At 41.9% G+C, this 26,969-nt stretch overlaps 1 protein-coding gene across 1 annotated transcript in view; it reads left to right on the top strand.

The window, feature by feature from the left end:
- pparab (peroxisome proliferator-activated receptor alpha b) overlaps positions 1 to 26,338 on the top strand; it is a 107,862-nt gene extending 81,524 nt beyond the window's left edge. The window contains 3 exon segments of the mRNA XM_038779964.1: positions 3,567 to 3,766; positions 7,845 to 8,292; positions 24,090 to 26,338. Coding sequence (XP_038635892.1) covers positions 3,567 to 3,766; positions 7,845 to 8,292; positions 24,090 to 24,337 — 896 coding nt within the window. The 3' untranslated portion in view covers positions 24,338 to 26,338.
- The last annotated feature ends 631 nt before the right edge of the window (positions 26,339 to 26,969 follow it).

A 26,969-nucleotide genomic window follows, 5' to 3' on the forward strand; every position in this document is an offset into this window, starting at 1 on the left:
CAGAAAGGCCTGAGAGCAATCATGCAGCTCCTGAAAGAGTTCGGAGCTTTCTCGGGCTATGGTATGGGCGACATGGTAGCACAGTGGGTAGCACTGTTGCTTCACAGCACCGGGGTCTCGGGTTCGATTCCTGCTTGGGTCACTGTGCAGAGTCTGCACGTTCTCCCTGTGTCTGCGTGAGTTTCTTCCGGGTGCCCCAGTTCCTCCTACAACTCCCGAAAGATGTGCTGTTAGGTGAATTGAACATTCTGCATTCTCCCTCGGCTTACCCGAATAGGCTTCAGTGTGGCGACGAGTAGATTTTCACAGTAACTTAATTGCAGTGTTAATGTGAGCCCACTTGTGACAATAATTTTTTTTTAAACTCAACCTGGGCAAGCACGAGGCTTTCCTGGATAACCCAAGCAGGGAAGGGACAGAGCTGGAGGGACTACCATTCAAACTAGCCCAAAACAAATTCTGCTTCCTGGGGATTGAGATAACCCGTTGGACACGGATCCACAAGTGGAATCTGACCAGTCTGGCGGAGGAAATTAAAAAGGATCTGCTGAGATGGGATACGCTCCCACTCTCCTTGGCGGGAGGGTGCAGACGATCAAAATTAATACTGCCAGATTTCCTCTTCCTGATCAGATCCATATCGATCTTCATCCCCAAGGCCTTCTTCCATAGCATAGACAAAATGATCATGGCATTTGCGTGGGGTGGGAGGTGGGAGAAGAAGCCAAGAATTCCCAAATCAACACTGCAAAGGAGGAAAATTGTAGGCGGTCTGGCACTACCAAATGCTACCACTGGGCAGCTACAGCGGAGGGGGTGAGGGTATGGATACGTGAACCCAACATGGAATGGGTGAGGATGGAGAGGTCTTTCTGCAAGGACATGACTCTCCGGGCCCTCGCCATGGCAGCGCTCCCATACTCCGCACCCCCAACCCTCCCTTGACGAAATGCACATCCTGTCCAGTGGTGGTAGCATTAAAGACATGGAACCAGATGAGGCAATATTTTGGTTGAACCGAGATGGCCCCCATTTGCAGAAACCACAAATTATCATCAGCCATGCTCGAACACCACCTTTTTTAAAAATGGAGGCAGGACAGGGGGACACTAAGCGTTAGGGACTTTTGCATTGGGGACAGACTAGCGACCCTGAGCGAACTGACCGAAGACCTGGAACTGCTGACAGGACAGGAACTCGGGCACCTCCGAATCAGACAATTTCTCTACAAGGAGACAGCAGGATACCCCAGGGCCTTGAGAAAGACACAATTAGAGGAACTGATGAACACAAACAGTAAGAAAGAGGGAAACTGTGGAACACCTATGGATAGTTACTGGACAGGGCAAAACTACCACTGAACAATGCCAGATGAAAATGGGAGGACGAACTGGGAAGAGAAGTGGGTTGGGAACTCTGGAGCGAAGCATTGAGCAGGGCCAACTCCGTCTCCTGCGCACGGATCAGCCTCATGCAGTTTAAAGTGGTGCACGTAACGCACCTAACCAGAACCTGAATGAACAGGTTCTTCCCGGAGGTGGAAGATAAATGTTAATGGTGCCAGGATGGCCCGGCCAAATGTGCCCACATGTTCTGGGCGTGCCCCAGACTTGTAGGGTTCCGGACAGCCTTCTTCAAGGCAATGGCTAAGGTTGTGGGGGTGAGGGTAGAGCCGTGCCTGAAAGTGGCTGTCTTCGGAGTATTGGAACAGTCAGAGCTGCACATGGGGAGGAGGACTGATGCCCTAGCTTTCACTTCTCTAATCGCTCGTCGGAGAATCCTGCTCGACTGGCGATCAGCAGCACTACCCACAGCTGCAGACTGGTTGGCAGACCTGGTGGAATTTCTCCATTAAAAGATCAAGGCCACCACTCGAGAGTCGGAGGTGGGCTTCCACAAAGCGTGGGAGCAATTCAGTTCTTCGATGGCAACACAACTCAAAGCAAGTTTGCTTTTTGTTGCATGCATTTCAGGATTTTGTTCATTTCCACAAGCTAATTGAGGATGCATTATTATTGCATTTTCATATGCGGCAGTCATTCGTGTTTCAGGTGAACTGCTTCAAGGCACTGCTTACTTGTCCATGTTTGTAAATGAAAGTCAATGGGCTGGCTTCTCTGCACCCCGACACCGAAATTGCGGCCGGCGTGGGGGCAGAGAACCCATTTTCCCACGATATGTGACAACCATTGGTTTGCCCCGGGGGATTTTGGGTATAGCGGAGGGCGGGGATTGAGCGGATGGGAGATTTGTTCTTGGAAGGGAGCTTCCCTGGCTTGAGAGCACTGGAGGCCACGTTTGGGTTGACGAGGGGGAATGAATTTCGGTATATTCAGGTGCAAGACATTTTGCGCAGGCAGGCGCCACCTTTTCCATTCTTGCCACTAAGGGGGATCCAAGTTGGGGTACTGTCTAGAGGATGGGTGGGGAGGGAAGTATCTTGGATACTTACAAGGAGCTCATGGGGGCAGAGGAGATGCAGACCGAGGAGCTGAGGCATAAATGGGAGGAGGAGTTGGGAGGGGAGATTGAGGAAGGCCTGTGGGCGTACGCGCTGAGCAGGGTTAATGGGACTGGAACATGTGGCAGGCTCAGCCTGATTCAATTTAAGTTTGTCCACCGGGTCCACATGACAGATGAGCAGATTCTTCAATGTAGAGGACAGATGTGTAAAGTGTCTGAAAGGACCGGCAGACCATGTCCACATGTTTTGGGCGTGTCCAAAACTTAGGAGATACTGGCAGGGGTTTGAGGACGTTGTGTCTAGAGAATTGAGCATCAGGTGGCAATGAGTCCAGAGGTGGTGATTTTTGGGGTTTCAGAGGCCCTGGAAGTCCAGGGGCAAAAGAGGCCGATGTTTTGGCCTTTGCTTCCCTGGTAGCCCGGAAACAGATACTTGTAGTGTGGAGGAACTCAGCCCCCGAAGTCGGAAGCCTGGCTCTCAGACATGGCGAGTTTCCTGGGCTTGAAGAGAATCAAGTTCGCCTTGAGAGGGTCGTTGTTAGGGTTCGTCCGGAGGTGGCAACCATTCATTGACTTCTTTGCAAGAATTAATTGTCCGGGGGGGGGAGGGTTAGGGGAATGTAGTGTAAGGGGTCAATTAGGCAGTTCTGGGTGGGACGGGTTACGGCAATTGCACTATGTACTTTGTTTATTGTACAGTCCTTTTGCTTCCTGATTCTGTAATTCAACTGTTTACAATACCAAAAAATACCTCCTTAAAACTGTTTGGCAACAAAAAACAGGTGGCAGAAGACCAGGAATGACGTGGAGTGTGGTGGTAGAGTGCAGAAGGGAGAGGCCAAGAATGATGCCAGCTGGGGGGTGGAGAGTGGATGGTGCTGACGAAAATGGATGAGCTAGATTAGTGCTGCGAGAAACTGTGGCAGAGTGAATTTGGGCAGAAAAGAGGAGGAGAAAAGTGAACTTGGAGGGAAAGACGGTATGAACTTCAGGAGGAAAAAATAATAATTCCAGCATGGACAGAAATGGGGAGAGGGGGAAAAGAGTTCCAGTGTCAACTGAAGGGTAAAATTGAATAAATTTTATGTTCCCTACCTACACAGCTATTCGTTTCGGTAGAATGCCACAATCTGAAAAGGAGAAATTAAAGGCAGAGATCCTAACACTAGAACAAGATGTACAGAATTCTCAGATGGCTGATCTCAAATCTCTTGCCAAACATATGTTTGAGGCATATCTAAAGAATTTTAACATGAACAAGACCAAAGCCAGAGCCATTTTGACAGGAAAAGCTAATATCCCGGTAAGTAATTGTAATTCCTCCACATTAATTTGACCTTTTTAGACAAGTGAATAATATATAATTAAAAAGTTGATATAAAATGTGATGCCTCAAAGCATGCACATATTCCTATCTCCTCCCCCATATCCTTTAGTGGGAATAAGGTTTATTTTGATTTTGAGTTTCATTTCTTTTATTGCAGTTATAGCACGTGGCAAAAAGGTTGACGGGCTTTGCAATCAGAGATTTCAGTATTTCATTCTTGGGTAGTCTATCATCCTGGCTGATATCAATGAACTTTTACAGTGGCTGCAGTCATAAATGTTGAGTTTAGCTTTTTCAAATGGCTATTATGGAATCATGAAGTCAGAAAATGACTCAGGTCATTTGGCCTGTTACATCTGTATCAGCTCTCTGCAAGAGCGAAGCATTTAATCCTATTCACCTGCTTTTGCCTGATGCCCTGCAAATTTTTTCTCGCAGTAATTACTCAATTATTTTTTTGAAAACCCTGATTGAATCTTCCTCTACCACACTCTCAGGCAGTATATTCCAGATCCTATCCACTCGGAGTAAAAATGTATTTCTTCTTGTCGCTATTGCTACGATTGCTAATCGGCTGGCTTTTAACCCTTATGCCAAAGGGGAACAGTTCCTTTCTCTCTACTTTTGTCCATACTCTTCATATTTTTTGCACATCTAAATTTCTTCTTTTCTCCAAGCAGAACAGCTTCAGCTTCTCCAAATCAATCCACTTAATTGAAATTCCTCATCCTTGGAAATCTTCTCATGAATCTTTACTACCTCCTCTCTAATACCTTCACACAAGTATGGTGCCCAGAATTAGACTGGTCCAACCAGTGTTTCATACAGATTTATAATGACTTGCATGATTTTGTACTCTGTGGCCCTGTTTATAAAGGCCAGGATCCCGTATGCTTTAACTGCTTTCTCAACCTGCCTTGTCACTTCAATGATCCATACAGATATACCCCCAGGTCCCTCTGTCCCTGCACCTCTTTTAGAATTGTACCCAATATTTTATATTGTTTATATTGATTCTCCTTGTTCTTCCAACCAAAATAAACTACATCACACTTCTGTACATAAAATTTCATTTTTTAATTCATTTTTTAAAAATTTGTCTTAAATGTCAGGCAAATTTTAATTGAGATAATCAAACACTCCACAGAATTGTTTCTGTAATACTGGACCCAGAGATGTAAGTTTGGCTTTGGGGGATACAGAGGACATGGGTGAAATGGTGGAAGGGGCAATGGTGCATGTGGTGATATCATCATCACTATCTTCTGAACTCTTGTTATTCTTTCTGCTCCTCATGTTCATCTTCCTTCTATTTTGCCCGCCCTTCTTTCGATACAGATTGTTCAGATGGATAGAAAATCAGGCAAGAAATGGTGCACAGCACTCAAACAAAATAGTGGCACCTCTGAGGTTCATTGCAGCTTAGTTCTTTAAAGTCCTGTAATGTGGAAAATTCTATAAATTGAATAGCTTTGACCTCTTCACATTTTCAAACAAACTTGGCAGCTCAAAATACATAAATAGTGACATTTTGCTTTACTTGCAGGAAAATGAACACTTGATAACTTTTAAATTTAATAATTTCTCATCTCACTGTAGGAGGTTTGTTCTTGTTCTAAATAGTCCATGGATGGTAAAATCCATAATCATTTAACATTAACTCAGCTGCCACCAGGAATTGGGTATTGTTCTTGATGAGATAAAGGAGTTGAAGAATCATTTGTCATTTTTTTTCCTCTCCATACTTTTTTCCTGGTAGATAGTTTTTTGCAGATTGGTAAAATACCTGACTTAGCATCAAATGGGTTTGTTTGGGCTTGATGTTATTTTCCACTTCTTCCTTTTCATATGCTAGTTTTACTTTGATTTTGTAAATGCCATCCCTTGCAGAAAATATATTCAAAATGAGGAGAAGGGGGATCTTTTTTCAATATTGGCATGATTAACAAATGCGTTAACCATGTTAGTAGAAGTCTCAGACCGCATCTGAACTACCCCCACAAACTTCGATCAATTATAACGGTTATCTAAAATATGTACTTTTAGGGAGAGGTGGTGGCATGTTGGTAATATCGCCACACCAGCAATCAAAGCCCCTGGGACACTGGTTCAAATATCACCATGGCAGCTAGTAAGAATGTAAATTCAAGTAACAAATCTGAAATATAAAGCAAGTGTTAGTAATGTTGATCATGAAACTGTCATTGATTGTCATTAAAAACCCATCTAGTTCACTGATGTCCTTTTTAAGAAAGAAAACCTGCTGATCTTAATGGCCTGACCTATATGTGACTCCAGACTCAAAGCAATGTGCCAGCTGCCCTTTTAAATGGCATAGCAAACTACTCCGTTCAAGGGCAGTTAAGGATGGGCAACAAATGCTGGCCCTGCCAGTGCTGGAAAAAAATCATTTTAAAGGAGTAATTGAACTTTACCCGTGCATTACTTGTCTTGAATCTTCACCATCTGCTGCTCTTTTTGCTTTAAAAAGTATATAGTACCTATATATCAGCTTTTACATGATTAGCAAATGTAACACCGTGATTCAAGAAAGGAGGGAAAGAGAAAATTGGGAACACAGGCCAGTTAACCTGACATCAGTGATCAGAAAAATGCTCGAATTTAAGATTTAAGGAAGTTGCACAATGCATTTAAGTAAAGCATAGTGTTATCAGACAAAGTCAGCATGGTTTTATGAAAAGATAATTGTGTTTGACAACTTTATTGAAAATCTTTGAGGATATTACTAGATAAAGGGGAAACCAGTAGATTTCCAAAAGGTGCCACACAAAAGGCTAATGCACAAGATAAAGGCGCATTGCATTGGGGGTAATATGAGGTTATTCATGAAGGCCCGACTTCTCAACCTTGCACTTTGCCTGAGATGTGGAGATCCTCAGATTTTGTTGCTGATGATACAGAGCTAGGTGGAAATATAAACTGAGGAGGAGACCACAAAGAGATAGATACAGGTTAAGTGAATGGGCAACAAGGTGTCAGATGGAGTATACTGTGGGAAAATGTGAGATTATTCACTTCAATAGTACGAAGAGCAAAGCAGAATTTTTTTTTAAAGTGTGAAGCTTCTAAATGATGTCCAGAGAGTCTTGTGAATACTCGTACATGAAACAAAATCAGTATGCAGATACAGCGAGCAATTAGGAAGGAAAATGTATTTACTGCAAGGGGATTGAAGTACAAGAATAAAGAAGATTCTGAAGGGGCTTGACAGGATAATAGTTGTTACCCCTGGTTGGGGAATCTAGAACATGGGGACTCAATCTTAGGATAAGGAGTAAATCAGTAGGAGAAAGATGAGGAGAAACTTCTTTGCTTAGAGAGTTGTGTCTCTTTGGACTTCTCTACCCCAGAGGATTATGAATGCTTAATTGTTGAGTGTATTTGAGGATCAGATAGCATATTTTTGGTCTTTCAGTGAATCAAGGGATATAGGGAATGGACAGGAAAGTGGAGTTAAGACCAAAGATCAGCCATAATCACATGAGATTGCAGAGCTGTCTCAAGAAGCTGTGTGGTCTACTTCTGCTCCTATTTCTTTTGTTATGTTCATTGTGAATCATCCTTTGCAAGAATGTAATCTAACAAACTTTTAAATGAGTCACATTAGGTAGGGCAGATCACCAACGGTGTGGTCAAAGAGTTGGGTTTTAAAGAGTGTTGTAAACGGGAAACGAAGTGAGGTGGAGTAGGTAAGGGCAGGAATTCCGAGCTTGAGAGTTGGGCAGTTGAAGAAACGATTGCCAATGCTGGTGTGATTAATGTCTGAAATTCCCAAGAGGCCAGAATTGGAGTTGTGTTGATATCTCTGAGAATTGTACGGGTTGGAGGACACAGAAATAGGAAGGGGTGAGGCTATGGAGAGTCAGTAGAGGTCAACAAGCACAGCGGTGGTGGGTAAAATGATTTGGTGCGAATTAGAACACAGGCAACACTGGAAAATTAAAAGCACTTAAGGAAACTATTATTGTATTCTGGGAACTTGGTACAGAAGAATGTTTTGATGTTTATTAATTCTTGAATAATAAATTTACAGCCTTTTGTAATTCATGACATGGAGACGTTACGTCTGGCAGAAGAGAATCTAGTTTCAAAGCAAGCAGTAAATGGCATCCAGAACAAAGAAGCTGAAGTTAGAATCTTTCAACGCTGCCAGTGTACATCTGTGGAAACAGTAAGGGAACTGACAGAATTTGCCAAATGTATCCCTGAATTTATAAACCTTGACCTCAATGATCAAGTGACCCTGTTAAAATATGGAGTTTATGAAGCCATGTTTGCCATGTTGGCATCCATTATGAACAAAGATGGGCTGCTGGTAGCCTATGGGAACGGTTTTATGACTCGAGAGTTTTTAAAAAGCCTGCGGAAGCCTTTTAATGAGATAATGGAACCCAAGTTTGAGTTTGCCATGAAGTTCAATGCACTAGAGCTGGATGACAGTGATTTGTCTCTCTTTGTGGCTGCCATCATTCTTTCTGGAGGTAAGAATGAGTGACTCATAAAACTTGAAAAGCCATGTCACTGCACAATAGTTATTTTACTGTTGTAATTAAATACTTTTTCAAGATATCAATATGTTGCATGTTACAAAAAAATGCAAATAGTACTTAATGCTCTCAAGAACATCGACGATGAGGCTCGAACATTTCTTCTGCTAGTGACATTGGTCTCTACGTTTCTTTCCCAGTAGTGGCAAATGCTTTGCTGCCAAGGGCTGCAATGACCCCACAATTTTGGGCAATCTCACTTCCACCAGCACCTCAATGGACTCCAGAGGGACCTTAGCTTATGGTCTCACTGATCCAATGCTTAAAATAGCAGGGACCATGAGTGAAAGATTGTGCCTATTTGCCCACAAGTTGTACAAATTTTACGTGCAAAAAGGGCTGATAGTCGCAGGAAGAAGGACTACATTAGTGAAAAGGAAATTTAAAGCTGATATATTTGGACAGCCTTGTTTATTTGAAAGGTGATAATCTGTTAGGCATGGTAGAAGTGATGAAACTGTCAGCAATAAAATCACAGCTCTTCTTCATTATCACAAATGCAGGATGATCACGAATAAGTCCTGGATCCTCTCATTCATTTTGTAACTTTACCAGGCTGCATATCAATCACTTCTCTAAAATGATTTTTAAAAAAAAATTATTTCATGGAATGTGTTGCCCGTCTCTAATTGCCTTTGAATTCAATGGCCTGTTAAGCCATTTCAGATGACAGTTAAGAATTTTTTATTTTTTTAAATAAATTTAGAGTACCCGATTCATTTTTTCCAATTAAGGGGCAATTTAGCGTGGCCAATCCACCTAGCCTGCACATCTTTGGGTTGTGGGGGTGAAACCCATGCAAACACAGGGAGAATGCGCAAATTCCACACGGACAGTGACCCAGAGCCGAGATCGAACCTGGGATCTTGGCGCCTTGAGGTAGCACTCGTAACCACTGCGTCACCGTGCTGTCCTGGGCAGTTAAGAATTAACCACATTTCTGAGGGAGGCCCGGTGGCGCAGTGGATAGCACTGCTGCCTCACGGCATTGTGGACCCAGGTTCAATCCCGGCCACGGGTCACCAGCCATGTGGAGTTTGCATATTCTCCCCGTATGTGCATGGGTCTCACCCTGCCACATCTTTTTGGGTGGGGGTAGGTAAATTGGTCACACTAAATTGCTCCTTAATTTGAAAAACAGAATTGTTACTCTAAATTTAAAAAAAGAATTAACCACATTGCTGTGGGTTTGCAGTCGCATCTTGCTCCACCTCTGCTCATCCCACTAAAATCAGAAATAGCACTTGATGGGAGGGGGAGTATCACAAAAAATCTGTAGGTGGTGAGGGGAACCGGTGGGTGGGGTGACGTGTATAAGAGGATCCAGGTGGCATTTATACCCCAGGGACAGATTCCAACAGTCAGGAAGTTTATGGAACTCCAGGGACTAGAGAATAATGTCACAGAAATATCCCACGCCTGTCTACCTATCTCTCTCCCTCCATCTCTGTCTTTCTCCCCTTCTCCCTCTGTCACAGCATTAAAAGTTTATGAATTTTTAATAGGTGTTATAAAAATGTTGGAAGTATTTAAAAGTTTATAACAGTTTTTAAAAAGTGGCAATACTGTTTTAAAATATCTAAAAGTCAGTGAAAAGCCCACCTGCCATAAATTTGAAGACTGACCTCCAAGGGGCACGTCTTCAGTGCATGACATGAGAGAGGGCATGGCTTCACTGGCAATGCACCGTGCTGGAAGACTTCACTATTCGCCCGACGCTGGGTCCTGCCTACGAACCAGTTAAATACGGATTTCTTTGTGCTGTTGGCAGTTTGCTGCTGATGGGAAAATCTGGGCCATTGTTTTAGTATTGTGTAACAGCAATGAAAAGCAGATAAATAAATAATGCTCACTGTGCAAGCACAGTATAATTAGAAAGCATTACTGATATTAATTGCTCTTCACAAAATAGTCGTGCATTTTGTTAATCATATAGTTGTGGTTTGTTCATTATTATGTTCCTTCGTAATACAAGGTCAGTGCTGTCTGCTCGATAAAGTTTCAGTGTGAAAAATTCTGTTAAAAGCATGAAATTTCAAGGCCGCAAACTTGTGCAGGTCATTCATTGGAAGCAATGTTGAAATAACTATTTTTCATAATCACAGTGATGCTGGCGAACAAAATAGACAGATGTAATGTTGACATAACAAATCTATAAAGAGCACCATAGCCTATATTTTAAAATCATTCTATTTATCCTTAATTCAGGTTCTTTAGTTCATATATAATGTTATGTGAACTGTAGGATAGAAATTGTGTACACAAGTAGGTGAACCAAATAGATTTTGAGCAAAGTATTAAGTTAACTTTCAATGATGCCTCTGGAACATAAATCATATCATTATAGCTTTAATAATTTTCAGCTGAGAATAAGAAGCAGATATTGAGCCATGCATTCAAGCTAACGATTATGCATTTTAATTGAAAGTATGATTTTATACAAATAGACATAGAATTTACAGTGCAGAAGGAGGCCATTCGGCCCATCGAGTCTGCACCGGCTCTTGGAAAGAGCACCCTACCCAAGGTCAATACCTCCACCCTATCCCCGTAACCCAGTAACCCCACCCAACACTAAGGGCAATTTTGGACACTAAGGCCAATTTATCGTGGCAAATCCACCTAACCTGCACATCTTTGGACTGTGGGAGGAAACCGGAGCACCCGGAGGAAACCCACGCAGACACAGGGAGGATGTGCAGACTCCGCACAGACAGTAACCCAAGCCGGAATCGAACCTGGGACCCTGGAACTGTGAAGCAATTGTACTATCCACAATGCTACCGTGCTGCCCTCTGGTGAGAATTGTAGAAATAAGCTAGTATTATTCCTCCTTTGTTCATAATTGAATGAATTGAATTGAATGAATATTTAAAGTCTGCAATTATCTCCAACCCCGTAACAACAATTTCAATTGTCCATTTGAAGTGATATAGTCAAATCCTATAACTTTTAATCAAGTGTATTTTTTTAAATGTCCCTCTTGTAAAATGAAGCTCTCCAGTAAACTGATCCCCTTCTATTAGGTTTCGTAATGAAGAAGTAAATTTGCCAACAGAATTGAGCGTAGCTTCTATTAGAATGGCGTGACAGTTCACATTTGGTTAAAACTATGTCACCATTCCTTCATTGTCACTGTGTCCCAATCCTGGAACTCACTTACATCAGATAGACTGTAATGGTTCAAGAAGGCTGCTCACCACCACCATATCAAAGGCAATTGGAAATGAGCTGGTCTGGTCAGTGGTGCTCGCATCCCATCAAAGAATTTTTTAAAAAACCATTGTGCACAATCTATTCGTAGACAAATTGCAACCCTACACATGTGTTTTGTATCATTGTTATGTTTTGGAAGGTAAGGGGGTCATGTCACCCATAGAACCATAACATTTACAGTGCAGAAGGAGGCCATTCGGCCCATTGAGTCTGCAAGGCTTTTGGAAAGAGCACCCTACAAGTCCACACCTCCACCCTATCCCCGTAACTCTGAAATCCCAGCGAACCTTTTTGGACAATTTAGCATGGCCAATCCACCTAACCTGCACATCTTTCGACCTGTGGGAGGAAACCGGAGAACCCAGAGGAAACTCACGCAGACACGGGGCGAACATGCAGACTCCGCACAGACAGTGACCCAAGCCAGGATTCGAACCTGGGACCCTGGAGCTGTGAAGTAACTGCGCTAACCACTGTGCTACCGTGCTGCCCAGTGATGAGACTGTGGAGCAGACTTGGTCGATCACAGGGCAATGGACCAAGGCTGGCTGCGATTATGGAATTAGAGTGGTGAAGACTGTGGCATTTCTGGTGAGAACTGAATAGGGTGGGTTTAGGATTGTAATCATTACACTGCAGAACATCATCAGGCAAGGAGTGATGGAGTGGCAAAACCAGATGTTGGTGTGGACAGAAGTAAAAGAGAATGACTTATGCTTGGAAATATCTATATCAGAAATAATGGGGACGGAAAGAGTAATGCAATGGTGTACTGGAAATTATAGGGATTGTAGGCTATGGGGAAGTGGGTTAACAGTTAGGAGGTGAAGTTAGATGGTGAGTAATTAAAAGTATAGAATTAGAGATGGATAAAGAGGAGAGGTTTGAGTCTGTAAGGATATAGTGATGAGAAGCAACCAATAGAGTTTTAGGGAGCAGTAAGTAAGCTTATGAATGTGGGTACAACAAATTCAGAAACATTCATGTAGAAGTAAAGGTGAACATGGGAATGGAATAAATCAGTGGCGGTAACATTAACTAATAAAATTCACGTATGTGACTATAGTGTACAAACTGGCTGATGATAGCTTTGATGGCCAATTGAGCGGTAACTATGGAGAATCTAAAGCGGACGTAAAACCAAAAAGAAGAAAAATACTTGTATTTATATAGCACCTTTGCATTACAGGTAGTAAAAGCACTTTTTCTCCATAGTCTATGTAAAGTAGGAAATAGGTTTGTGCACAGCAGTGAATTAATGACCAAATGATCTGTTTTGGTGGTGTTGGTTTTTGGATAAGTATTAGCCAGGACACCAAGGAGAATGTATATTGAAACAAGTAATATGAATCATATGCAGGCAGTTAAAGAGTAACATTTGCAAAGAGATGTTATGGTTTTGTTGACCATTAACCAAATGCATCCAATAAATGAGGTTTTTTTTTATCAGCAAGGCTAATCAAGTACTAAGGTGCATCTAAGTAAATGTTATTGTAAGTGAAACAAAATATTTTAATCTTGTGTATATCAAGCAAACATTTAAAATACTGAGGTAGATTTGGAGTTACAACCTTTGAAAGGACATTCAGAGGGCAGAGCAAAATAGGATGATTCCAGGACTTGGAAGTTTAAAAGATGAAGAGCAACTCGCGCATTAAAATGTTTTATTGAAGAACTGGAATATTACAGTTTATCATCCAAGATCAAAAATGAAGATTATGTTGACATATATGTAGATCTAAAAGATGCCAACATAAAATTAGTATGTTACAAGTGTGGCTGGAGTTTAGAACAAAATTAGTGCTCCCCAAAGTAGGAAATATGTCGAATAAAATCCCTTCAGATAACAGTGGGCTAGATTCTCCGTTTCCCCAGCCCCTTGTTATCGGCAGCGTGCCATTCCGTGCCAGCGGGATTCACTACTTCTGCCGCTTGGCAAAGGAATTTTCCATTGAAGCCACCCTGCACCGCCGGAAAACCCGTGGGCGTTTTACACTCCCAGCGGGAACAGTGAATCACAATAGCCAGAGAATTCCAGCCAGTGTGTTAATTAATCCCAGTCGAAAATATTTGGACAAATACTTGGCTAGCATCAGGATAATTTGAATAAATTACTATAAACTGATAATTAAATACTCCATGAAATGGGATGTTCTATGTAAGTGGATTTATGATTTAATTATGCAAATAAACAGAGAAGAATTTTGCGAACTTTGTTTTAGAAAATTAAGTTGGGTGCAGACTTGTTCATTTAGTCTGTAGAAAGAAACGTTAATCTCCCATTGTTTCAGATTGAAACCACATTGCAACCTCCATAAATTTCTGCTCATCCAAAACTCTATTGCTTCTGTCCTAACTTGCACCAAATCCTGTTCACCCTTCTGTTTATGGCTCCCCATTGGCTCCAAGTTCAAAGAAGCCTGCAGGTTAAAAGTCTCATTCTTCATTCATGGCCTTGCCATCTTCTCAGTATATAAACTCCTCTAGTCCCACAATGTTCCATCAAAAGTAATTCTCATTTAGAGAATCATGGGTCAATTAGGAATAGTCAGCATGGAATTATTATGGCAAATTATATCTTGATTTGAGTTCTCTGATGAAATTACAGATAACGTTAATGAAGGTAGTGGAGTAGACTTATATATTGGAATTTTAAAAGGCCACATAGCAGATTTTTCAGAAAGTAAAAGGTGGTGGTATGAAAGGGGCTGCGGTTATTTGGGTGCTTGATTGTTCACAAAATATGTCTGAGAGTAGCAGTGAACAGATTTTCTTTGAATGGAGAGATGTATGCAGTGGGGGCCTCCTGGGGTAGCTTTTTCTTTAATAAAAAAAACCTGGACTGGGGTCATTTCAAAGTTTGCTGATAATACAAAAGTTTTTTTTTTAAATTTAGATTACCCAATTATTTTTTTCCAATTAAGGGGCAATTTAGCATGGCCAATCCACCTACTCTGCACATTTTTGGGTTGTGGGGGCGAAACCCACGCAGACACGGGGAGAATGTGCAAACTCCACACGGACAGTGACCCAGAGCCGGGATCAAACCTGGGACCTCAGCGCCGTGAGGCAGCTATGCTAACCACTAGGCCACCGTGCTGCCCTGATAATACAAAAGTTGATAATATAGTAAATAATCAGGACAGAAACTTGGAGGCTGTAGGCATACTGCGGAAATAGGCAAATAAAGCAATGTAATGGGGTTAAATGTGACATGGAGTACGTGTACGAATCCTCGGGCAGGTCAAGTTGAAAAGGCAGTTAGGAAAACCAATGGGATATTTGGCTTTATAAAGAGGAGCATTGAATACAAAAAGAAGAATGTAATTTGTGAACTGGGTACAATTCTGGAAACCACATTTTAGGAAAGATATCAAGATCGTAGAGAAAGTAAAGAGGACAGTTATCAAGATGGTACCCGGGATAAGAAACTGAAGTTATTGCAAGAAATTGACGCAACTGGGATTGGTCTCCTTTGAGGAGAAAGGACGGGGGAGACCTAATAGCAGGTATTCAAAATTCTAATGGATTTTGATAGAGCACATAGGGACAAACTGTTTCCCTTACCAAATAAACTGGAGGCGAAATTAGGAGAATTTCTTTCAGATAAGGGGCTGTTCTGAAATCCAAATAATTACCTGAAAGTGTGGGGGAATCAGTTTCGAAAAAAAGTTTTAAAGAGGCAATTGGTCATATATTTGAAGAGAATAAATTTGCAGGGTTATGGAGAACCTGGGGTGTGAGACAGCCTTTTCAAAGAGCTCAGACAGGCACAAGAGGCCAAATGGCCCAATTCTATGCTATACGATTTTCTGATCTTTGCGCTCCTCCAATCTGACCTCTTTCCCATCACACTACTATTAACAACTAATCTTCAGATGCTTAGCCACTAAATTCTGTAATTTCTTCCCTAACCCCCTCAAGCTCTTCATCTCTCCTCTTTTAAGGTGCTCATTAAATCTTTTGTCCACCTGTCTTAATATCTTCATGTCAAATTTGTTTGCTAAATGGGATATTTGGCTGCTGTAGATTTTTATATATTCCACCATGGATGTGGGCATTACTGGCCTGGCCAGCATTTATTGCCCATCCCTAAATAACCATGGGAAGGTGTTGTTGAGCCACATTCTTCAACCACTTGCAGTCCATGTGGTGTAGGTAATCACACAATGCTGTTAAGTAGAGTTTCCGGATTTACCCAGTTGAAACGTGGAAAGAGAGATAATATATTTCCACATTGTATGTGTGTTTGAGGGAAACATGTAGATGCTGGTATTCCCATTGGACATTTAACTGCATTAAAAGTGCAACATCGATACAAAGCCTGACTTTCCCACTGCACTATGCCTGGCACCAAGTCCATTACGTCGGCTGCATAGAGGGAGAGGCCAAAACCTGGTTTTATGGTGGGCACCGAACCGCGCGTGATGCACCCAGCCCACTATGCCCGACACTATCTGGATCACTGCTTTGCTGACTCTGATCCAGATCGGGATATTAAATGAGTCATTAAACTCATTTAAGTATGCGTGTCTGCTCGAGGCCGCTCTCTCCTGGCTCCCTGAATTCACCCATGCTGGCGCGAGTAAGTACCGGTCTCCAAATAGGGTAACCATACGTGATTGGGGGGGGGGGGGGGGGGGGGGGGGGGGGGGGGGGGGGGGGGGGGAGCTCTGAGGTCATTGGAGACCCCGTGTGGGTACAGGGTAAAGCTCCCAGGCAGTGCGCCACTAGCAGTGCTAACTACTATGGCCCCCCATACGCCGGTCTTGCCAACATCTTTAGTTCCCCCACTACAGGAAAAATTCAAAATATGGGATTTGTCAGTGAAAAACTCCCCCAAAGGTCCAGAAAAACGACTAGATGTGCGCCCAAACACCCGGTTATTGTCGCTACCCTCGCCCGTCTAAATGGTAGTCATCGTGAGTTTTGCACGTGTTCTTGAAGAAGAGAGTTGTTGCAATGCTTTCAACAAAGTCCCACATAAGAGATTAGAGTGTAAAATTAAAGTGCATGCGATTGGGGATAGTGTATAGAGATGGGTAGAAAACTGATTGGCAGACAGGAAGCAAAGAGGAATAAACGGGTCTTTTTCCGAATGGCAGGCAATGAATCCTAGGGCATCGCGGGGACCGGTGCTGCGACCCCAGCTATTCACAATGGACGGGATTCTCCGGCAAACGCTACCAGTAGCACAGGTGAGGTGTGAATCCTGCGTTAATGAAGGAAAAGGTTTCCAATACTCTGGAGTTCGCACCCCGCATCAGCGGGAGGATGCAAGTGGTTCTCAATGACCCTCTCATTTATCAGGCCAGGCATGATGTTCTCCGGGCCCGTGTGATTCTCCAGCCCTCTGTGCCGGGAATCACATGTGTGAGGATTACAACGGGTACGGACAAATGTAGCCCTGACATGGTTGACCAAGTTGTCCCCAATGCCCATCCGAGGGCCACCCTCATCTCCTTTCCCCCCCCCCCCCCCCCCCCCCCCCCCAACTATGCAAGACCTGCCCAGCCCACTGCACCATCAGAGACCCAATAAATAAAGAGACCCCTGCCTGGAAGCTCCCCAGTAAAGAGACCCTGTCTGAAAGTGCCTCCCCCCGCCCCCCCCCCCCTCCCCCAGAAGACGCCCCTTACAGGCAGCTCCCCAGAAAAGAGACCTCTGTCTGGAAACTACAAAGCAGCCCAGACACCAATCAGTGGAAAACAATACTGTTGTGACACTCATCTGGGCAATTCCTGGAAAGGGAAACCAGCTATGTTTAAACCCCCTCAGATCCTTGAGCTGCAAGCAATTCTTTCATTTCCCTTACTAGGCTGTGATTGACACCTTCCACACACACAGCTGTCAACCTTGCTTCATTCATCTTCTTCACGGTTGAGTAACTGGTGTTTGCAAACATCAACCACTTCAATGAGAGTTGAGTGCTTTCCCATCACCACCCTTCACGCTCGAATGCTTTTGAAGTGGCCAGCTGGAAATTGACAGCACTTAACTCTCTTTCAACAGGACTAGACAGGGTAGATGCAGGAAGGGTGTTTAAGATGGTGGGGGAGTCCAGAACCAGAGGTCACAGTCTGAGGATATGGGGTAGACCATTTAGGACTGAGATAGGGATATTGCATCACCGAGAGTGGTGAGTCTGTAGGATACGCTTCCATAGAAAGCAGTTGAAGCCGTATTGTATGTTTTCAGGAAGGTGATAGATATCGTTCTTTGAGCGAAAGGGATCAAAGGATATGGGGGGGAAGGCGGGAACAGGCTATTGAGTTGGATGATCAGCCATGATCATAATGAATGGCAGAGCAGGCTTGAAGGGCCGAATGGTCTATTCCTGCTCCAATTTTCTATATTTGTAAATGGAAATCGCTTACTGTCACGAGTAGGCTTCAATGAAGTTACTGTGAAAAAGCCTCTAGTCGCCACATTCCGGCGCCTGTCCGGGGAGGCTGGTACGGGATGAGATGCGAATCAAGTGTGCTTCCCAGTTATGAATGGTGTTGAGCTTCTTGACCATTGCTGGAGCTACATTCATCCAAGTAAGTGGAGAGTGTTCTATCACACATCTGACTAGTATATTTATAAATGGTGCAAAGGCTTTAACTTGCTCTTGTAGCCATGATTTGGAGATGCTGGCATTGGACTGTGGTGGGCGCAGTAAGAGGTCTTACAACACACCAGGTTAAAATCCAACAAATTATAGAATACCTACAGTGCAGAAGAAGGCCATTCGAGTCTGTACCTTTGAAAGAGCTTCCCACCCAGGCCCACTCCTCCTTTCTATCCCTGTAACTCTACCTAACCTTTGGGCACTAAGGGGCATGGTCATTGCACCTAACTTACACATCTTTGAACTGTGGGAGGAAACCGGAGCACTTGGAAGTAACCCACGCAGAGACTAGGAGAATGCACAGTCACCCAAGGTCAGAGTTGAACTGGGAGGCAGCAGTACTAACCTCTGCCGCCCCAGGAGACACTGGCGTATCCAGTTCATTTTATGATCAATGGTAATCCTAGGATGTTGTTGATGATTAATTTAGCGATGGTAATGTCATTGAATGTCTTGAGGACTTGTGTGGTGCGAATTTTAATAAATAATCAGCAATCCAGATTCATTCAAATTTTTCAAAATGCACATCTTCCCCTACGGAGGTTGGGTTCGGCACTTAAATGGGGGTGTAAATAGGATTTTCACCTGCGCACCATTTTAACTGGTGATGCAAAGGTATCGAAGTGCCGATTAAAAGCATGGCAAACTTGAGAGTTTGCAAAAAGAAAATGGAAAGCCTGCTAAGGAGTCTAACATTTAGAAAGGTAAATATAAAATGTTTTCAGACCTTCCGATGTCTTTATTAGATTCTGTTTATAATGTATTTTTAAAGCAGTGATTCACCATAGGGATCTGTCTTTCAAAGATAAGTTGATTATTCCATTGAGCTGATTGTGTATTTGTTCTCATGCATTGCACCATAATGATGTGTAAGATGTCCTGTCAACTTGTATCTCATTTTTTCTACTGCGATTTAATTGGCTTCAGTTGATTAAAAGATAACTGGGAGAAAGTCTACTCTTGAAAGATATCCAACCAAATTCTGCTTTAAGTTCATTAACAGCAATCTGCTTTGAAATAAAATGAGTTTCTTCCAATCTTTTCTTACTGAGCTGAGAGGAAGATTCAACCCTTAGAATTCAGCTTTATTATATTACCATGTACGGCTGTACAATAATATGAAAATTGCTATTTACTTTGGCTGCATTTGGCTACCGTCATCTACTGATGTGTGGTTTTTAAGGTGTTTCATCAGATAACTAACAGTAAACTGTGTGTTTGCTCAGCTGGTTTCTGTTCGTGAACTTTATACTTTTGTTTCATTTATTAATGTGATATGGGCGTTGCTGCCACGGCCAGCGTTTGTTATCCATCCCTAATTGCCCACGAGAAGATGGTGGTGAGCTGCCGCCTTGAACTGTTGTCGGCCGTTTGGTGTAGGTAGACCCAAAATGCTGCTAGAGAGGGAGTTCCTGAATTTTGACCCAGCGACAATGAAGACACAGCAATATAATTGTCTGACTTGGAGAGGAACTTACAGGGGATGGTGTAACCTTGCGTCTGCTGCACTTATCCTAGAAGTAGAGGGTGCAGGTTTGAAGATACTACCAAAGAATTCTCAGCAAATTGTTGCAGTGCATCTTGTAAATATTACACACTCCTGACGCTATAATAGAAACATAAAACATAGGCGCAGGAGGCGGCCATTCGACCCTTGGAGCCTGCTCCGCCATTCATTATGATCATGGCTGATTATCCAACTCAGCGTAATCTGCTTTACTTCCATATTCTTTTGATTCCCTTCACTGTAGGAGCTATATATAATTGCTTTTTGACAGCATGCAATGTTTTGGCATCAACTACCTCCTGCAGTAATGAGTTCCACAGGCTCATCACTCTGGGTGAAGAAATTTCTCCTGAACTCTGTCCTAAATGGTCTACACTGTATCCTCAGACTGTTACCCTTGGTTCTCGACACCTACCATTGGGAACATCCTTATTGCATCTGCCTTGCCTAGTCCTGTTAGAGATTTATAGGTTTCTATGAGACTTCTCCCCCCCCCCCCCACCCCCATTGTTCTGAACTCTAGTGACTACAATCCTAACTGATGTCCTGCCAATCCAGGAATCACTGCACTCCCTCTAAAGCAAGAACATTCTTCCTCAAATAAGGAGACCAAAACAGCACACAATATTCCAGGTGTGGCCTCACCAAGGCCCTGTATAATTGCAGCAAGACAACCTGCTCCTGTACTCCAATCCTCTCACAATGAAGGCCTGCATACATACCATTTGCCATCTTTACCGCCAGCTGTACCTGCATGCTTACCTTCAGTGATTGGTGTATTGGTGCACCTTCCCCTTTCCTAATTTATGGTAATTCAGGTAATTTGCCATCTCGTTTTTGCCATTAAAGTGGATAACCTCTCATTTATCCAAATTATACTGGATCTGCCATTCATTTGCCCACTCATTCAATTTGTCCAATTGAAGGACAAGTGAAGGATCTCTGCATCCTCCTCACTGCTCACCCTCCCACCAACTTGGTGACATCTGTAAATTTGGAGGTATTACATTTTGTTTCCTCACCTGAATCAATATATATTATGAATAGCTGGATTCTAGCAGCAATCCCTGCCTACCAGTTTGAAAAAGGCCCATTCATTCTGACTCGTTTCTATCCATCTCAATACACTACCACTGTTCCCTTGCGTTTTAATTTTACACACTAATCTCTTTTGCGGGACTTTGTCAAAAAGCCTTCTGAAAGTCCAAATGTAGACTGGTTCCCCTGCATCTACTCTACTAGTTACATCCTGAAAAGTATTCCAGTAGATTTGTCGAGCATGATTTCTCCAGCATAATTTCCCCTTCATAGATCCATGCTGACTGTCCGATCCTGCCACTGTTTAATAAATGCGCTGCTATAAAATCTTTGATAATGGATTCTAGAATTTTCACCGCTACTGACATTAGGCTTACTGGTCTATAAGGTGGTGGTGGAGAGAGTGAATGTTAAAGGTGGTAGATGTTTACGGTTTTTACTATGAAGACGTTGGGATATATAGTGAAGCATAAAAAGGGACTAGCATTGTTATTTAACTACTCCTGTGACAGCCTGGTAGTTGATATGACAGTGAATTTCCATAATTCACCAATGACACCAAGTGTCCTTAAGTTCCCTTTTCCACTACATAATATTCAGATGTTTTTTAATTTATTTTGGTAACCCAGATGTACTGGTTGGGCCAAGTGAGTTGAGTTTTTCAAGGGAATATCCCTTTTTTGTAAAATGATATATGTTTCTGTAATTCACAGGTAGATGATATAAAGTAACTAACTGACTTTGTAAAGTTGAAATATTGGAAAATAATTTCTGCTGATAACTGTTTCCAGGTTAAATTAGTTTAATCTGGTACTTGTTTCTCAGATTAAATATCAGAATTACAGTGTAGGAAGCCTTTTGGTCCATCATATTAGCACTAGCTCTTCGAATGAGCAATTGCTTTAGTGCCATTATCCTGCCTTCTCCACTCTTTCCAAATAGCAGCCTGATTCCCTTTCGAATGCTTTGATTAAACCTACATTCACCAGGCAGAGCACTCCAGATCTCAACATGCTGTGCGTCAAGTTTCTCTCGTATCTTTTGCCAATTACTTTAAGTCTGTGCCTGCTCTTTCTTGATCCTTTCACGAGTAGTAATTTTACCCTCTCTACACTGTCCTGTCCCCTTATGGTTTTTAATACCTCTCAGCTCTAACTCCTCCAATCTATCTTCATAATTAAAGTTCCTCATTCCTGGAGCTATTCCCGTGTATCTTTGTGATGTTTCTTTAAATATTTGCACCCTATTTCCTGTTAGTAGTTTAAAATCTGCATTGCTACATCTTTGGAACCTGAGTTGATAGCCAATGAGATAAAGCTTGAAATTGTTGCAGGTTTGCCTCATAACTTCAAAGGATTCCTTTTTGCTTCTTTAGTTCCCTAAATTGATTTTGGATGCATTTGAGGACTTTGTAGACTTCAGCTGTAACTTTTAAAAGTCTATTTTAACTTCTTCACAGGTTTGAACAAAATGTAATATTGATAGGTTAGCTTAATTGTGTATTAATAGGTAATATATTATATATCATATCAATCTGTAATATCTTGCCACTAATCTGTTTTTCTTTTACTTTATAACTGAATTGGCATTCCATAATTTTAGTTCCTTGAAGGGAAATATTACTTTAGAAATCACGTTTGCCAAGCTTTAACAATTTAGGTTATGTAAAGCTATATGGAACAGAACATTTTTGCCCTCGCATAAAAATATAATTTCACCAGAGTGAAGCTTACTGAGAATTTAGGAGTATTAAGAGTAGGTTCTGGCAGGGGTGGGGGGGGTGGGTGGTTTATGGCAGGAGTTGGATGTGAGTGTGTGCGAGAGGAATGGAGGTCAAGAATAGTTGATAATTTTTAAAATCCAAATTCAATAAATAAATTATTCCAAATCAGAGAGCATAATTATTATGGTTTAGCTCTCACTAGGTTTGGCTCTGCCAGTCAACTCCTGCTGACCTTGTCGATCCTGATTACATCACAAACTTATGAAAATACAGTTTAGGTGAGGTGGGAAATGATCAGGTGACAGAGGCCTGCACTATCTCGGCCTTCAACAGTTGGTCCTGTGACTGTGATGTGCGCATGCATCTCTGCTGGTGCTAGGTGCTGCACAAGGATGCACCTTCTGAGGCTCCCTCCGCCTCCTCAGAAGTTGGCCCCTCAGGGCTGGTGCCTACATTGGCCGAGGTTTCACCTGTGGGGGAAACAAACAATGATTATAAAGGGCATCATCATCATTTGAGAGGATTTCAAGATGCACGTTTCCTACATACATACATGCTCTCACCATCGGGAATTATTAACAAGGATTTAACCGTAGGCCCTTCAAAATTGTGAGACACATTCCTCCTCATTGCAAACCACCAAAGCCAAACAAATCAATGCTCCAATCCAATTCGTTACTCCAATTTCCCTGCACAAAAAGCATATTTTGAAGTATTTCATCATAACTAACCCCTTATTCCTGATATCATCCAAGTAAAATGTATGTTACATATTCATGTCCTTCTTATCTATTTGAAGAATTCATTTCCAAATTTTTCTTCCCCTATAAGTTGAAAGTTTCCTGTGCAGAATAGAATTCTGAATTTCCCAACCAAACATATCTTATTTGCATGGCCTGCAAACACAGAATCTGTATCCCTTAGATCAATTTTCCTTGTTCTGAGATACCTCTGACTTTTCAGGAAAAGCACTTCCCAAAGAGCAGAACTTTCATATAGTTGGCGTGGCTTTCCCCAACAGGACACATGAAAATTTGAAAAAAAATATAGCTGCATCATATCAGCCCCAGAGATTGACGGGATGTTTGGCTCGTGAATTTGGCATACTTCCTAATGTATATTGGCGGTTGTTCAAGGTGCTTCACAGGCCCATGCTGACAAAATTTGATACCAAACTACATAAGGGCATGTTACAACAGATGACGAAAGACTTGGCCAAAGAGGCAGGTTTTACAGAACATCTTAAAGGAAGAAAGAAAGGTAAAGAGCTGAAAAGTTTTAGGGAGGGAATTTCAGAGTTTAGGCTGTGGACAGCTGAAAGTATGTCTACCAGTGGTGGAGTGATTAAAGTAGGTGGATGCACAATGGGCAAAAATTAGAGGAGCACACACATGAGGGATCATCAGTGTAGAGGAGATTGTGAATTGTCTGAAACAGTGGCTGGGATATGGAATGCTGTTCGTGGCAAGTGTATGAAAAATGAAATGAAATGAGTATGGAGCTACTGGCAGAGGCTGAAGACAAATGCTTTAATATTCCCAATTTTAAAAATGTCGATTAGATTGCAGTTTAAGGTATATTTTATAATAATTTGCAAAATTAAAATACAGAATGTAACATCTTTTTTTTAATAGATCGACCAGGTCTGGTTAATGTATCACAGATTGAACAGATGCAGGAAACTATTGTTCAAGCCCTTCGCCTCCACCTGCATAGCAACCATCCTGATGCCATCTACCTGTTTCCCAAACTTCTCCAAAAGATGGCTGACCTCCGCCAGCTGGTTACAGAGCATGCTCAACTTGTCCAGAAGATCAAAAAGACTGAGGCAGACACTTTCTTACATCCACTTCTACAGGAAATTTACAGGGATATGTACTAATGTTATTGCAGTCTTTTAGCAATACCAGAGGTTATAAATCACAGTTACTAAGAATAATTAGGAGTGCAAAGATTACTTCTGAGTCAATTAATCACTAAATACACGGTGCTTCTCTAACATGATTGACTAAATGGTGTGCCTTGTGAAACAACATAGTATATGGTACCTGCGCAGATTTAAAGCATATTTTGAAATGAATTGGATTTATTAATCCTGTATATATTTTGCTTGTAACAATTCAGATTATTTAATTTGCTATTTGGCAACATATATGGCTCAATAATTACGCTATTCAATTGTTTTCCAACATAAGATGAAAACCTCATAGTTTACTGCAAATTTAACTACGGAAGGATCAATTTCTCATAAGTAAATCCAAAACTGTTAATCATTGCATTCAACAATCAGTGCGAAAGTTCTGCTGGTATTTCACGCAACCTCTTGCTTTCAAAATTTGTAATTATTTACAATTTTTGCATACAATAATTAAAACTATGCAACTCATTATGTTTGCATCCGTAAATTAGTCAAAATAAATTTTAAGAATACACAATATTAAATAATTGTAACTTACATATTGTTGTGTACTTTGCACAGAGAAAGGGAAAACCACTATTCTAAAATGTGAAATTTTCAAACAGAATATATTGGAATCTATTATTATAGTACAATTCTTGTTACCCAGCAGTTGAAAGAGAATCCAGACCCACTAAGAAAAGCAAATACACTGGCTAGCAATTGTTTAACAATTTATAATGTTAACTCTTCAATATTTCTTTATCTGCTTATCTCCTAAAAATATAATTTCATTTTTCCACACTGTGATGGTTTTAATCTAATTTATTCAGGAGTATAAAGAACAAGTAAAAGGTGGTTATCATATTCAACCTTAGAATGCTTTTTAATCTTGAGTGAGATTCTGGATGGGATTTTCCCACAGAATGTCAGGTTCAGTCAAAAAGCCAGCCCGTTTCTCCCAGGGGCAGGTTTCCTGCTGAGATCTTCCCACACTTTGACATTTTTCCTTTGAAGGGGTGGGGCCTGTTTTACACCATCACTGTGAGGGGCCCGAAACACCAGCAAGTTTGGCTTCACAGCCCAAAGTCAGTGAAGTTAAATACCCACCCTGAAAATAGATCGCTGGCCCCGCTTCCCGAACATAGTGGTATTGGGTATCGCTTGCAATGGGTCGCCCTATATGACCTGCCCTCTTCAGGCCCCTGCTTCCTTCAGGCCCAGTCCATTGGCATTGCACCAGGATACCAAGAGCCACCCCCCCCCCCCCATCTCACGGTGGTCATTCCATCTGTGCTCCCTTTGTGGAGATCAAAGGTCATTCCTGCCAGCACCACATCACATTGGCGGGTGAGAACATTGCATGTTCCCGGTATTAAGCCAATTTTTAATACTAAAATCCATTTAAATGAGTGACAATCAGGTTCGTGCCCTCACGGGGGAACATCGCAAACTGTTTGGCGCCAGCGCAAATCCCATTCCAGACCTCTCCTGAAATTTTGCCGTCATAGCCAGACTTGCACTACGTGCAATGCAGCCGGAAAATTACCCCCTCTGATTTGAAAGTTAATTTACAAGATTGGGCAGAGATCAGTGCTGTCAGGTCTCTACTCCTTTATTGAGAATAAGCGGAAAGATGGATGCTAAATCTTAATTAAAAATCCAAACAAAAGTATGAGCCACAATCAAATACAAAGGAATAGTGAATAATGCGCTTATTGGTTGTGGTCAACCTCTAATAAACGTAGAGCTAATCTGTCTCTACTTTTAAGAATGTAACCCTAAATGTCTTTATTTCTTCAAAATTGGCAGAAATGTCTTCCTGCGTGATCTTCTAATTCCTGCACTTGCCAACTGCAAATTGGCAAGCCCTATGGGAGTTTTTTTTTAAAAAGTGCTTATTTCAGACTCAAAATTGCTTTGCCCTTGATGAGAAAAAAATTAAAGATTTTTTTTTCATTGGAGTGAAACAATGAGGAAATGTTATTCAGATTTGAAATTTATCATGTTTCTGTTAAATACATAAATGGGGGGTACTTTTTTGATCATTTTAGAGCAAATTTTATCCCTGTGACCTTCAAGGAGGTGCAAAAGAAATGTATCTTTCAAATGATTGGCACTAATTCATAGAATGGTTACAGCACCGAAGGAGGCCATTTGACTTGCTGAATCAATACCCTGCAATTTTAGCTACTCCCACTCACATGCCCCTCTCCCTGCAAAATGTTTTCCTCTTCAAATGTTTATCCAATTCCCTTTTCTAATCTGCCACCTTCTCAGCCAGTACAGACAGATCCTAATATTTCACTGCATAAAAAAATGTGGCCTCCTGCTGCCTTTGGTTCTTCTGCCGGTCACCTTAAATCTCTGCCCTCTGGTTCTTGACCTCTCTGCCAAAGGGGATATAATTCACCATCTACTCTATCCAGACCCCTCATGATTTTGAATACGTCTATCAAATCTCAACTTTCTCTTCTCCCCAGGTTCTCCAATCTATCCATTTAACAGAAGTTTCTCATCCCTGAACAAACCCCATAAATCTTTTCTGCTCTGGTTCTAAATCTTTGATACTATAGAATTTACTGTGCAGAAGGCCATTTGGCCCATCAAATCTGCA

The sequence above is a fragment of the Scyliorhinus canicula genome, chromosome 20 (genome assembly GCF_902713615.1).
Source record: "Scyliorhinus canicula chromosome 20, sScyCan1.1, whole genome shotgun sequence".
Classification (NCBI taxonomy): domain Eukaryota; kingdom Metazoa; phylum Chordata; class Chondrichthyes; order Carcharhiniformes; family Scyliorhinidae; genus Scyliorhinus; species Scyliorhinus canicula.